Raw genomic sequence first — 14,523 nt, 5'->3', positions numbered from 1 at the left:
CCTCAACGTTAAAAGCAATTTTGCAAACAGCCATGCATTGTGTGACAGGCACCATGGGCATGGATGTTTGGGGGGGCAACACATGTACCCCCCTGGGCCGATTGCGAGTGCTCATAGGGAACGGGGGCCATGCTAGGGACCCCCAAAGTCCCATTCCAACTGCCTTTTCATGGTGGTCGGACCACCATGAAAAAGCAGTTGGAATGGGCATCGTAATCCCTACTGTGATGCCTCCACAGGAACCACCCCTGTTTTAGGGTATACAATCCGACCGACGGGCTCCTTGAACCCATAGAAAGTGTTGGTCAGTCCTCTGACTGATGCGGTTTGACTGACCGCATCATAATGCAGCGGTCGGACCGCTCTGCTGGATGTTGGTTGGAATGCCACTGACAGCCTATTGGTCATGGTCCAACTGCCATCCTAATCAGGACCTTAGTCTGAATCATGAATTCAATTAATTAATTTTAACTTGAATTGCCTATTTTGTTTCTTAAGCACCCTACTTACAATATATATACATGCTCAGATTTATTTTCTCTAGGTAATTGTACTTTAAATATACTGTGATTATCTATCAACTGCCCAAAAATAAGAGCTGTTCATGTTTAGAGATGAAAACAATGATAGTGAAATTCTCAAGCTTTAGTATATGCTAGTGTACATTTTAAAGCCTCATAACAAATCATTTATAATGCCAGGTCGCTGCATCAACCGCAACTTAGTTTGTAATGGAGAACCGGACTGCAGAGATTCGTCTGATGAGGAAGCCTGTGAGGATGCTTTCAATGACAGTTTTTGCAGAGACCTATTTCCAATTCCTGGTTCTGAGAAAGCAGCGCGAGGGTGAGTCACATTCTGGTCTTTAGTTGTGTAACATTGCCTGATGCAAAAATGTAATGAATGCAAAGGTACCACCTTCAATTAATTAAACTCTTTTTAAAAAGATTACTGTAGCTGTTATCCCTCATCTGTCTCTCTCAGTAAAAATGGAAAACAAATGAAAAGAGACCAACACATTTGTTCACTCTTGTGATAATCTGAAAAAATACAAAGATCCTTCCCACGTTATCATTTGTGTCACTAAGGAGCCTATTATGATCACGGGCGGACCGCCACCGCCCGAATGGCAGTGGCGATTCGCCCACCAGGACTCCCAGCCTGACGGCCATTTACCCCCACCACATTAGCATGGTGGGTACCACGGCAGACAGAAAGACTGTCAACTGCTTTTCTGTCGGCAGACAATTGTCACAATTGCCTGCCGGGCGAAAAGGCCCACAATATGGTGGCGGTACCTTGCAGGCACCGCCATCCATATTAGGATGGGTGCGTAAATGTAAATGTAAATGTAAATGTAGAGGTACTTGTATAGCGCACGACTACCCGGAGGCATCTCAGCACTTATTGAATACCGCTGAGGAACCCTTCCTGGCCTTTCCCTGTGAAGTGCCCACTCCTGGGCACCCCCAAGGTGAAGCCAGGCATCCTAGCGTTGTTGGGGCCGTTGTGGAGATTAAGCAAGCTATTGCCCAGAGTTGCATAGTGGGACTCTTGATTAGAATGGGCACCGAGGCGAGAATTATCAAGTCCGAGGAAATTGAGCCCAAGACCCGCCGAGGTGGGAATTGAACTGACTTCTGCATCAGGGTCTGCCGCTCTAACCATTGAGCCACACTTCTCCATGCCTTTCCATGGGGGAGACTCTGCCATAGAAAGGCATGCGAGGGCATTGTGGGCCCCCAGGGGGATGAAGGTGGATACCTGCATTTGGGGGGTACCCATGGTACCCCCCTTCATTGGCATGCACAGGGTGGCAGGCACCACGCAGTGCCTGTCACGTTGTGCATGCCAATGCACAACATGCATATTTTGCATTGCAGTGGGTGCGGCTGACAGCACCGCCTGCCGCAATGCATAATATGCAGGATGCGACCGTCAGGGTGGCGGCGGATCCTAATTGGCATAGCGGGACCGCCGCACCTCTGGCGGTCGGTCCCGTTTACTGTTACAATGGCGGGCGGACAAAGTGCCCACCTCCCATATCTCTGTGTAATCTATAGTGAAAGCATTAGCCTCTTCATTGTTTGGGCTATACATACACGCTATGCCTTTCAAGTCATTCTGCTAAGTAGACGAGAGCAAGTGAAATTCAGTTTTATCCTTTTCATTTGTCAAGACTTGATCATCCTAGCTATGTAAGCCAAACCCTTTTATATTCTTCTGTTCATCATATTTTATGGAAATCCAGCCTCATAACCATTTCTCAGGCCCGGCACCAATGCAGGTTGGTGTAGGGAGGATGAGAGCCAATGCTCAATTGTCTATGTCTGTACCTTGCAGCCCACAAACTGGATTCTCAAGTTTACCTTGAGTACAGTATTTTATATTTGCTATCTTTTTGAGGAGCCTATCTCTGTTTTGAAGGCTGTGTTTCTGCATTTGGCCCTCTCTGCTAGGGAAGGAGCTGGACTTGTGGCCTTTTAAGAGGTTCATATCACAAAATATTCATGGACTGAGAATCATCATCAAGTCCAGACAGGCCTTCTTTATGGTTGTCTGGATTTAGCACGAGAAAGTTGGGCCTTTTCTCTCACAACAAGAAGCATTAGCTGGAGGTGTCCATTGGGGTTCACACTGTCCCACTCAGGTTTCAAAGGCTTTATGTTACCGGCTGCTGAGGTGATTATGGTTTCATTTGGATTCTTAGTTTTACATTTCATGACACATCATTTAATTGAATATAATTTTTTTCACTGGATAGGTCTTTTGGCTCCCCAGTTCAACTGATATGACTTAAAACTCAACTGACCAGTGTAATTGTGAACACTTTTGGAATCTCTTCTGATCAAGGCATGCCTAAATAAAAACAGATCAAATATATTGAAGGAAGCTGCAATTTTCAGTTGGAGATGACAAGAAATAATTTTTCTTTCTCCACCACACTAATTACGGTTCACTTTTAAGTACCTACTTCTGTCAACGCTCTATTGTACCGATGCAGAGAAGATGAGGATGCCAAAATAATCTGCTTCATAGTCTGTTGAGTTTCGATAACAGAGCAGCAAGAGTGATTTTATTCTAAAGGAAGAGGGTGACATGCCACTAGTGTTGTGTTATTGAACATCCATTTGCTCTTGATAAAGTTCTGGGTAAAGTTTTAAGGCCAGAATCTGATCCATCAGACTGCTTGCTGTAAATGCATTCAATAGCTAATATCTTTACTGGTCAGATAGAGAATCTCGAGAACATTTATGTAAAGCAGAGAGCTAAGGATTAAGAAAGCCATAGCTTTGATCCTGCGCATGTGAGGGAGCAATACAGTGGAATGTATTTCCAAATGAAATACAACCATAGAGAGCCATGATAATCTTAGGGTAAGGAAGGAACTATTTAGAAGTTCCTATTAGCTACATGAATTATTGGCTATGCTTATGCAATCTCCTTGGATTTTGCTATAGTACACCCACCACCTGAAACAGTTGTTCAACTACATGGAGATAGTAAAAAAAATAGGAAGTAGCATAACAAAATGTAGAGGCGGGTAGATCCCTGCGGCCAGAACATGTTTTTATTTTTTCAAGCTCAGTAAGAGAGTCTGCTTATATATTTGCAATTTATGAAGGTTACAATTTAAAAACGTGTTTTACCCTGCTGCACTTGAGAAAAAAAATCGAATGCACCTGACATTTTTCGGCAAAAAATTGCAAATGATGCAAAATCGCTAAAAGCATACTGTGTATATATTTTTGCACAATTGCCTGTCATGTTTTTTGTTGTCTTTCCGTCTACCCTGCACCCCTTCTTTGTGTGTTTGTGTTTGCGTGCTCTGCACCCCATGCAGTATCTTTAGAATGTTTGGGAATGGTGGACAGTTGGAACGGACATCTGCCCCCGCCTGCCACCCATTTCCCCCCGCCATATTACTATGGTGGGGGGACCACGGTGGACGGTAAGACCGTCCGCCGCTTTTCCGTCCGGTCAACTGGCGGAAAAGAGTTAATATGGTGGCGGTGTCTGTTAGACTCCGCCGACCATATTATGATGGGGCCAGTCACATGTAAAGGCATGCGGGAATCATTTACAGGGTCCCGCTGCGGGGCCCCAAGGATTCTGGGGGCTGGGGGTGCACATGGGGGGGTACCTATGTTTCCACCTACATTTCAATATACAAAGTGGCAGGCACAGCGCGGTGACTGTCACATTGTACATTGAACTGCTTGGTGTGCATTTCTAGCATTGCGGCGGGCGCATCCTAATGGCCCAAACGGGACCCCCGCCCTTATGGCGGGCAGTCCCTTTTTGCGTCGGGATGGCAGGTGGACAAAGTCCGCCCGCCATCCTAACGGACCCGAAAGTACCTTGGATGTGTCAAAATCAAAAGCAAAAACAGCCACAGTGAAGGTGATGTCTTGGTTCCTTTCTCCAGGGGATGTGATGCATCAGTTCCTTACTGCAACGCTCGGGAAGTGATGTGTCGGTTCTTTACTGAAGAGGAGGTGATACGTCGGTTTCTTACTGGGGCCCCGGCATTGTTGTAGACTTGGTGCCCTGGTGCGATGCATGGGGATTCGTGATCGATGATGCAGTGGTTGCAAATGGTACTGCATTGATCTCTCCAGCCGCGGTCCATGAGGTGTCGGTTCTTGGCTTTGCACAGCAGGACCTGCGTCGGAGTCGGTGCAGTGATCTCGGACTTCAGAGAAGGGTACACAAGATTCGGCGTGTGTTGATTTATCCAGCCACAGGCAAGCGCTGGGTCGGTTTCTTCAATGGCAGAATGGTGATGTGTGGTAAACGGGTGAAAATGCATCACACTTCTTTAGATGCTTGTCTTTTCCCAGCTCCCGGCAGCAGAATCAACCTCCAGAGGCCCAACACAGGAACAGGCACCTCTTGGCAGGTCAGAACTCCCAGCAAGGAAGTTCAGGGGAGCTGGTGGTGAAGTATATGTGTCCCTGAGACTTCAGAACACGAGGCAAGCTCTACTTCAAGCCCTTGGAGACCTTCGTCAAGCAGGATACACAGCACACAGCAAAGTCTTTGTCCTCTCCTTGGCAGAAACAGCCACTGCAAGCCAACGTCAGATAGCAGACAGCAAAGGGGCAGTTCTTCTTCTGCCGCTTTCCCAGCTCTTCTCTTTGGCAGAGATCCCTCTTAAGTCCAGAAGTATTCCAAAAACTCTGGGGTCTGGGACCCAATATTTATACTCAATTCTCTTTGTTCTCTTGTGGAAGAGAGGTTCTGTGCTCAGTCCCCAAAAATCTGTCCTCCATAAACCAGCTTCCCAGCAGGAGGTGGAGACATGAATATGTAAGTCAGACCAGGTCCATTCAGGTGCAAACAAATCTCCTCCTTCTACTCTAAATGCAGCCCAGGAATTCAGCCCAGCCTTGACTCATCCAGGAAAGGCAGGACCCACCTTAACCCCCAAGTGGCTGTCTGAAGAGAATGTGCACTCCCAGCCCATGTCACTCCAAATCCAGACAGTCAATCCTCAAACCAGCAGAGACACACAGGATGGCTAAGCAAAAAAATACCCACTTTCTAAAAGTGGTATTTTCAAACACATAATATAAAAATCATATTTACTAAAAGATGCATTTTTAGATTCTGAGTTCAAGCATACTAAACTCCAACTGTCTATCTTGTCCCAGTGGGAAGTTATACTTATAAGACGTTATAAACAAACTCCCATTGTATCCTATGGAATAGATAGACTTTCAATAGTGAAAAATGAAATACACTGTATTTCACTATAATGACATGTCACACACATCAGAACATGGCTTACCTTTCACATACACTGCACCCTGCCCACAAGGGTACTATGAGCCTACCTTAGGGGTTACTTACATGTAAAAAAAAGGGGAGGTTAGGGCCTGGCAAGTGGGTGCACTTGCCAGGTCGACATGGCAGTAGAGATTGTGTGCAGACACTGCAGTGGATGGCCTGAGACCCCCTTAGAAAGGCTGCTTGTGTGGGTGGCACAATCAGTGCTGCAGGCCTACTAGCAGCATTTAACATACAGGCCCTGGGCACACACAGTGCACTGTACTAGGGATTTACTGGTAAGTCAAACAAGCCAAAGCATGGAAACACCAATCAATATTCACAATTTACAGAGGGAGTACTTGCACTTTGGCACTGATCAGCAGTGGCAAAGTGCTCAAAGCATCTAGACCAGCAAAAATTAAATCCAGCATACAGTAAAAATTCAGGCTGATGATGCCAGGTCTAAGATGTACTCCATGTACACAGGAAAGCTTACTGTGCCCAAAGAACCCAATCCTCAATAATGTAATCAGTATACTTAAGATGCCATGCTAAGGAGGTGAGGCTTAAAAAACTAGCGAGATGGTCTAATTATGTAAATATTCTATTAACTGATGCACAACGCAAACATTATAATTCAAGGCCTCTGTTTAGAATGAACATGCTTAGACACAAACAGGATGAATCCAGCCAGAGTGGATATTACAACTGTGGATTTAACATACATGTTGAGTCTTTTAAAATATTGCCTTGCACTTGGAAAGGAATGCCAGAATTGGAAAGTAGGGACAATTTTGCCAACAAAAAGGTTTTTGCAATCCAAAATGATGGATATGATTGATGATTGATGGACACATGAATGATTTTATCCTGTTAGTTGCCATTCTGGATAAAATGATCAACAAAGATGCACCACTAGTTCACAAATTACTATTATCACTAAAGAAAAATATGACAATTTTCCAAGAAAGGATTTACTGTAGCTTAGCTCCTTTACACCTGGAGCCTATGTAGGGCATATAATTAACCTTAAGGGTATCTCTGAAGGCAAATTGACGTTTGAGGGAAGAACAGCTGTGGTCAAGATATTTGTTGATGACAAGGAAGTCTGAGCAGCAGAATCTGTGTATGATAATTAAACCATGCAAGACACCTTATGGGTTTAGTGCTTTCAATGTTAACTGTACCTGTGTCCCAGAGGAATATGAAGTTGTTTTTGCTGGACGTTTGGTGCATTTAAAAGGACTCCAACATTTCATCAAGATGGAAAGAAGGAAATGCCCATCAAACAGAAATTATGCAATGTTCCAGTCTCCACGCATAATGATGTTGAGGAGACATTGGACAATAGGCAGAAGGAATAAATAACTGAGCCTATCTTTGTATCTTCATGGTTTCTCCAATGGTAGTGGGCAAAAAGAGAACTGGAGAAATCAGACTATGCATAGACCTACATCAACTGAATTGACAAATGGTTGTGGAGCGTCACCCTTACCCCACATCCATGAGACCGTGGCCACGTTAGGCCACCGTCTTACGGATCATCAACTTGGCGATACGGCTAGCACAAGGTAGGTGGTTTTATTCAATTGTTTATTTTATTCTCCCTATTCTGTCATTTGCCATGCTCACACCCACACCCCTGCCCCCGCCCCATTGTGCTTACCTGCATGAACTTCCACTGGCTTTACACAAGCGCGATGGAAATAAGGGTGGTGTTAAAAACATTTCAAAATTGTGCCGTTCAAACCCAGTAGCATGTTTTCTTTTACCATGGGGGTAGACATTAATCTATTTTTAAAGAACATTAACTTAATAACCAAATTAGATTATATTAGAAAGTATTTTATGGAAGAGCGAACTCACATACCTATAATTATAATTTTCGCAAAGGAAATTTGGTTCCTTTTGGTGCAACTGATAGTTATTGTATCCATATCTTCTTCACTAAGCTTGCTTGTGGCAATTAGTTAGTTAAAACTCAGTTGTAGTTATTTTAACCATATACAATACTATTCAAAATCTGGCATGAGTGTTTAGAAATTAAAATATAGCATATACATTGGCCAAATGCAGAGACTACATCTATGAGCCAAAGTGATGTGCTGGCTGCAGCTTAAATGATTCATGTTTGAGAGAAGCAACCTCTTTATCTCATAAACACTTTAAGTCCCTTAAGTTATGCACATTTTAATTTTTACTCATAGATGGGCAAATACATTTAAACATATGAACAAATACTCCAATTAAATCAAATTTTGTAATGTAATGTAAAAGGAACTTATAAAGCGCAACTAACACCATACGGTTTCTTGGCGCTGGGACATAGAGAAATAATTGCAAACACAACAATGATGGACAGAATGTGGATCAATGTCACACATTCACCCCAGTCCAAAGATCTGGGCCCAAATCCATCGTTTCTCCACTCCACACCACCCTGGGTTAGACAATGGCGATATGCAAATCAGCGCTGACCCTGTGCCCCATGGGAACAGTCCAGTCCGAACTACAAAAGCCATGTCCTTCCCAGAACGGAAACAAGCATCCGAGGACCGGCCCGGTTTCGAGGTAACACCTCTCATCAGCCCGGCTAGCTTGATTCCAGTGGTGTGGAGTGCCTGGGACTCACGTCTGAGCATCCCCAGTACACTTAGAGCGGTAATTGCAAACACAACAATGATGGACAGAATGTGGATCAATGTCACACATTCACCCCAGTCCAAAGATCTGGGCCCAAATCCATCGTTTTTCCACTCCACACTGAGCTCAACCTAATCAGCGGAGAACTGAGAGAGTAGAACCGCCTGGCGGCGGTTGCTCAAGAAGGAGCGGACCCAGGCCAGGGCAGAGCCCCGGATGCCGGCCTCTCCGACACGGGCGACCAGGATATCATGGTCGACCGTGTCGAAGGCGGCCGACAGATCCAGGAGTACCAAAACCTGGCTGATGTTGGAGTCCGCGCCTCTCCGCAGTTCCTCCATGACTGAAAGTATGACCGATTCAGTGGAGTGGTTCGGTCTGAAGCCAGCCTGTTGGGGGGCAAGGAAATGGGAGTCTTCGATGAAGGTGTTCAGGGTATTGGTCACATGGGACTCAAGGACTTTGCTGAGGTAGGGGAGAAGGGAAATGGGGCGGAAATTGCTCATGATCATAGGGTCTGCTGTGGGTTTTTTTAAGATGGCATGACCTCGGCGCTTTTAAAAGATCCGGGGACAGTGCCGGAAGAGAGCGAATTGTTCAATAGTGCCAGGGGAGGGGAGGGGCAGGCTATGAAAGCCTCCCGAAGGACCAAGGGAGGGCAACAATCTGTAGGGGATCTAGAGGCGATCTTCCTAAGGAGGACAGGGAACTCGGTCTCTGAGATTAGAGGAATCTGGGTCAACTGCCTGGGATTGGAAAAATTATTTGCAACAAGGGGTGGTGATGGACAGAGTCTCTGAATTAAGCATTAGTCTGTCCCTGGCCCAGTGCATCATCGGAACAGGGCAGACCAGACTACAAAAGCCAATTCTTACACTGGGAAGGAAACAAGCTTCCGGGGACCGGTTTCTGGCATTACAGCCGTCTTCGGCCCGGCTTGCTTGAATCCTGATGGTGCAATGAGCAAGGGACTCACATCTGAGTATACCCTTCCACGCTTAGGGTGGACAAAATTATTTGCAACAAGGGGTGGTGATGGACAGAGTCTCTGAATTAAGCAGAGTACTCTCACCCAGTCAAGAGATCAGGGCTAGTTCCAACACCGTTTTTTAGCTCATTGCACCATCCCAGTTTCAGAACCTGGCTGTATGCAAATTAGTCTGTCCCTGGCCCAGTGCATCATGGGAACAGGGCAGACCAGACTACAAAAGCCAATTCTTACACTGGGAAGGAAACAAGCTTCCGGGGACCGGTTTCTGGCATTACAGCCGTCTTCGGCACGGCTTGCTTGAATCCTGATGGTGCAATGAGCAAGGGACTCACATCTGAGTATACCCTTCCACGCTTAGGGTGGACAAAATTATTTGCAACAAGGGGTGGTGATGGACAGAGTCTCTGAATTAAGCAGAGTACTCTCACCCAGTCAAGAGATCAGGGCTAGATCCAACACCGTTTTTTAGCTCATTGCACCATCCCAGTTTCAGAACCTGGCTGTATGCAAATTAGTCTGTCCCTGGCCCAGTGCATCATGGGAACAGGACAGACCAGACTACAAAAGCCAATTCTTACACTGGGAAGGAAACAAGCTTCCGGGGACCGGTTTCTGGCATTACAGCCGTCTTCGGCCCGGCTTGCTTGAATCCTGATGGTGCAATGAGCAAGGGACTCACATCTGAGTATACCCTTCCACGCTTAGGGTGGACAAAATTATTTGCAACAAGGGGTGGTGATGGACAGAGTCTCTGAATTAAGCAGAGTACTCTCACCCAGTCAAGAGATCAGGGCTAGATCCAACACCGTTTTTTAGCTCATTGCACCATCCCAGTTTCAGAACCTGGCTGTATGCAAATTAGTCTGTCCCTGGCCCAGTGCATCATGGGAACAGGGCAGACCAGACTACAAAAGCCAATTCTTACACTGGGAAGGAAACAAGCTTCCGGGGACCGGTTTCTGGCATTACAGCCGTCTTCGGCCCGGCTTGCTTGAATCCTGATGGTGCAATGAGCAAGGGACTCACATCTGAGTATACCCTTCCACGCTTAGGGTGGACAAAATTATTTGCAACAAGGGGTGGTGATGGACAGAGTCTCTGAATTAAGCAGAGTACTCTCACCCAGTCAAGAGATCAGGGCTAGATCCAACACCGTTTTTTAGCTCATTGCACCATCCCAGTTTCAGAACCTGGCTGTATGCAAATTAGTCTGTCCCTGGCCCAGTGCATCATGGGAACAGGGCAGACCAGACTACAAAAGCCAATTCTTACACTGGGAAGGAAACAAGCTTCCGGGGACCGGTTTCTGGCATTACAGCCGTCTTCGGCCCGGCTTGCTTCAATCCTGATGGTGCAATGAGCAAGGGACTCACATCTGAGTATACCCTTCCACGCTTAGGGTGGACAAAATTATTTGCAACAAGGGGTGGTGATGGACAGAGTCTCTGAATTAAGCAGAGTACTCTCACCCAGTCAAGAGATCAGGGCTAGATCCAACACCGTTTTTTAGCTCATTGCACCATCCCAGTTTCAGAACCTGGCTGTATGCAAATTAGTCTGTCCCTGGCCCAGTGCATCATGGGAACAGGACAGACCAGACTACAAAAGCCAATTCTTACACTGGGAAGGAAACAAGCTTCCGGGGACCGGTTTCTGGCATTACAGCCGTCTTCGGCCCGGCTTGCTTGAATCCTGATGGTGCAATGAGCAAGGGACTCACATCTGAGTATACCCTTCCACGCTTAGGGTGGACAAAATTATTTGCAACAAGGGGTGGTGATGGACAGAGTCTCTGAATTAAGCAGAGTACTCTCACCCAGTCAAGAGATCAGGGCTAGATCCAACACCGTTTTTTAGCTCATTGCACCATCCCAGTTTCAGAACCTGGCTGTATGCAAATTAGTCTGTCCCTGGCCCAGTGCATCATGGGAACAGGGCAGACCAGACTACAAAAGCCAATTCTTACACTGGGAAGGAAACAAGCTTCCGGGGACCGGTTTCTGGCATTACAGCCGTCTTCGGCCCGGCTTGCTTGAATCCTGATGGTGCAATGAGCAAGGGACTCACATCTGAGTATACCCTTCCACGCTTAGGGTGGACAAAATTATTTGCAACAAGGGGTGGTGATGGACAGAGTCTCTGAATTAAGCAGAGTACTCTCACCCAGTCAAGAGATCAGGGCTAGATCCAACACCGTTTTTTAGCTCATTGCACCATCCCAGTTTCAGAACCTGGCTGTATGCAAATTAGTCTGTCCCTGGCCCAGTGCATCATGGGAACAGGGCAGACCAGACTACAAAAGCCAATTCTTACACTGGGAAGGAAACAAGCTTCCGGGGACCGGTTTCTGGCATTACAGCCGTCTTCGGCCCGGCTTGCTTCAATCCTGATGGTGCAATGAGCAAGGGACTCACATCTGAGTATACCCTTCCACGCTTAGGGTGGACAAAATTATTTGCAACAAGGGGTGGTGATGGACAGAGTCTCTGAATTAAGCAGAGTACTCTCACCCAGTCAAGAGATCAGGTCTAGATCCAACACCGTTTTTTAGCTCATTGCACCATCCCAGTTTCAGAACCTGGCTGTATGCAAATTAGTCTGTCCCTGGCCCAGTGCATCATGGGAACAGGGCAGACCAGACTACAAAAGCCAATTCTTACACTGGGAAGGACACAAGCTTCCGGGGACCGGTTTCTGGCATTACAGCCGTCTTCGGCCCGGCTTGCTTGAATCCTGATGGTGCAATGAGCAAGGGACTCACATCTGAGTATACCCTTCCACGCTTAGGGTGGACAAAATTATTTGCAACAAGGGGTGGTGATGGACAGAGTCTCTGAATTAAGCAGAGTACTCTCACCCAGTCAAGAGATCAGGGCTAGATCCAACACCGTTTTTTAGCTCATTGCACCATCCCAGTTTCAGAACCTGGCTGTATGCAAATTAGTCTGTCCCTGGCCCAGTGCATCATGGGAACAGGGCAGACCAGACTACAAAAGCCAATTCTTACACTGGGAAGGAAACAAGCTTCCGGGGACCGGTTTCTGGCATTACAGCCGTCTTCGGCCCGGCTTGCTTGAATCCTGATGGTGCAATGAGCAAGGGACTCACATCTGAGTATACCCTTCCACGCTTAGGGTGGACAAAATTATTTGCAACAAGGGGTGGTGATGGACAGAGTCTCTGAATTAAGCAGAGTACTCTCACCCAGTCAAGAGATCAGGGCTAGATCCAACACCGTTTTTTAGCTCATTGCACCATCCCAGTTTCAGAACCTGGCTGTATGCAAATTAGTCTGTCCCTGGCCCAGTGCATCATGGGAACAGGGCAGACCAGACTACAAAAGCCAATTCTTACACTGAGAAGGAAACAAGCTTCCGGGGACCGGTTTCTAGCATTACAGCCGTCTTCGGCCCGGCTTGCTTGAATCCTGATGGTGCAATGAGCAGGGGACTCACATCTGAGTATACCCTTCCACGCTTAGGGTGGACAAAATTATTTGCAACAAGGGGTGGTGATGGACAGAGTCTCTGAATTAAGCAGAGTACTCTAACCCAGTCAAGAGATCAGGGCTAGATCCAACACCGTTTTTTAGCTCATTGCACCATCCCAGTTTCAGAACCTGGCTGTATGCAAATTAGTCTGTCCCTGGCCCAGTGCATCATGGGAACAGGGCAGACCAGACTACAAAAGCCAATTCTTACACTGGGAAGGAAACAAGCTTCCGGGGACCGGTTTCTGGCATTTCAGCCGTCTTCGGCCCAGCTTGCTTGAATCCTGATGGTGCAATGAGCAAGGGACTCACATATGAGTATACCCTTCCACGCTTAGGGTGGACAAAATTATTTGCAACAAGGGGTGGTGATGGTGTGGAAAAGTAAATTTTGCCATGTTCTGTGTCCCTACGCGTCCTCCATCATATGTTATATGTGCATGATTAATATGCATATGTTATTCCCCATGTTTGATTAAAGACGCAATTACAGTTGTGTCCACCTCTAGTATGCCAGTTTCCAGTTCTCGTGAATACTACGAATATCAGGCCTATGTAAAGCTACGTTGCCACGTTTCTCAGTGTGCACGTTATTCCATTGTAAAGTCCCCGTTTCTAGGCCTCAAAAGGGCCCGGACACCAGATTCAGCTCCTGTCTCCTGTCTCCTGAAGCCCCGCGGAGGAGTGATACAACCCCCACCTGTATCCTCGACCCTTCACCTACTGCCTGCCTCGCAGTGCCCGGTTCAGCTTGGCCCTGCCTCTGAGTCTGCCAAGAGTATGTTATGATTCCAGATTATCAGTTCAGTCCTCTTCCTCTGCATTCCTAAAGCTACTGAACTGCATCAATAGTTTCCGTCATTGTCTAGCCTTTATGGCCCCATGTTAGAGAAATACTGTATTAATGGTCATTTAATATTCTTCATCACGCACTACATGTAGAATAATGCATGGTCCAGTCTTAGTGTCTGTTAGCCTTTCCCCTCCTGACTTCTAGTTTATATCAACATGTTCCCTAAACATCAGATACTAGATACTGCTTAGGTACATGTCGCCCTGACTCTCCAGACTTCAGTCTCTGCTCCTAGCACAGAGTTCGAAGCCCCCAGCTTCTCCTAGTGATACGTCATTGCCAGTTTGCGCGCACCATCAGGTTAGAGGTCCCGGCTTCTCAGGTAGCCCCCTCCATGGTTTCCGCCCCATTCATGACATATTCTGTTACGTTTGCATCACATGTCTATGTATACGCCCTGTTACACCTCTTTTCACCCTTATCTTTCGCGACTGCTACGCGTCACGCCTGTTGCTCCACCCACCGCTACGCCTATTGCAATGTAATGCTATGTGTTTGCGTTATGTATATATGCTCATGTACTGTTATTAAAAGTTACGCCGTCATTCCCGATCCTGTCCCCGGCAGCGCTGCCATCCTATTCCTGTGCAGGTGGTCCTATTCCTGTCCTTATGCTGTATTAAACCTGCAAAACTCCTACTACCTCGAATCTTGACTCTTATTTATTGAGCTATCTGTTATTCATTTATTCATTCAAAAATAGGGTATTATTTATTTATTTACCACATAATGGCGCCCGAACAGGGACTTGCCCTTTCCCCACGCGTCGGT

General features: G+C 46.5%; 1 protein-coding gene across 1 annotated transcript in view; it reads left to right on the top strand.

The window, feature by feature from the left end:
• The window catches only part of C8A (complement C8 alpha chain), a 438,546-nt gene that overhangs the window by 148,365 nt on the left and 275,658 nt on the right, over positions 1-14,523 (top strand). The window contains exon 4 of the mRNA XM_078670076.1: positions 702-846. Within this exon, the coding sequence (XP_078526202.1) occupies positions 702-846 (145 nt within the window). The remainder of the gene's footprint in view (positions 1-701; positions 847-14,523) is intronic.

The sequence above is a fragment of the Lissotriton helveticus genome, chromosome 1_2, assembly GCF_964261635.1.
Source record: "Lissotriton helveticus chromosome 1_2, aLisHel1.1, whole genome shotgun sequence".
NCBI lineage: Eukaryota > Metazoa > Chordata > Amphibia > Caudata > Salamandridae > Lissotriton > Lissotriton helveticus.
Note: the sequence above shows the minus strand (reverse complement) of the source record. Positions and strands in the feature narration are given on the sequence as shown.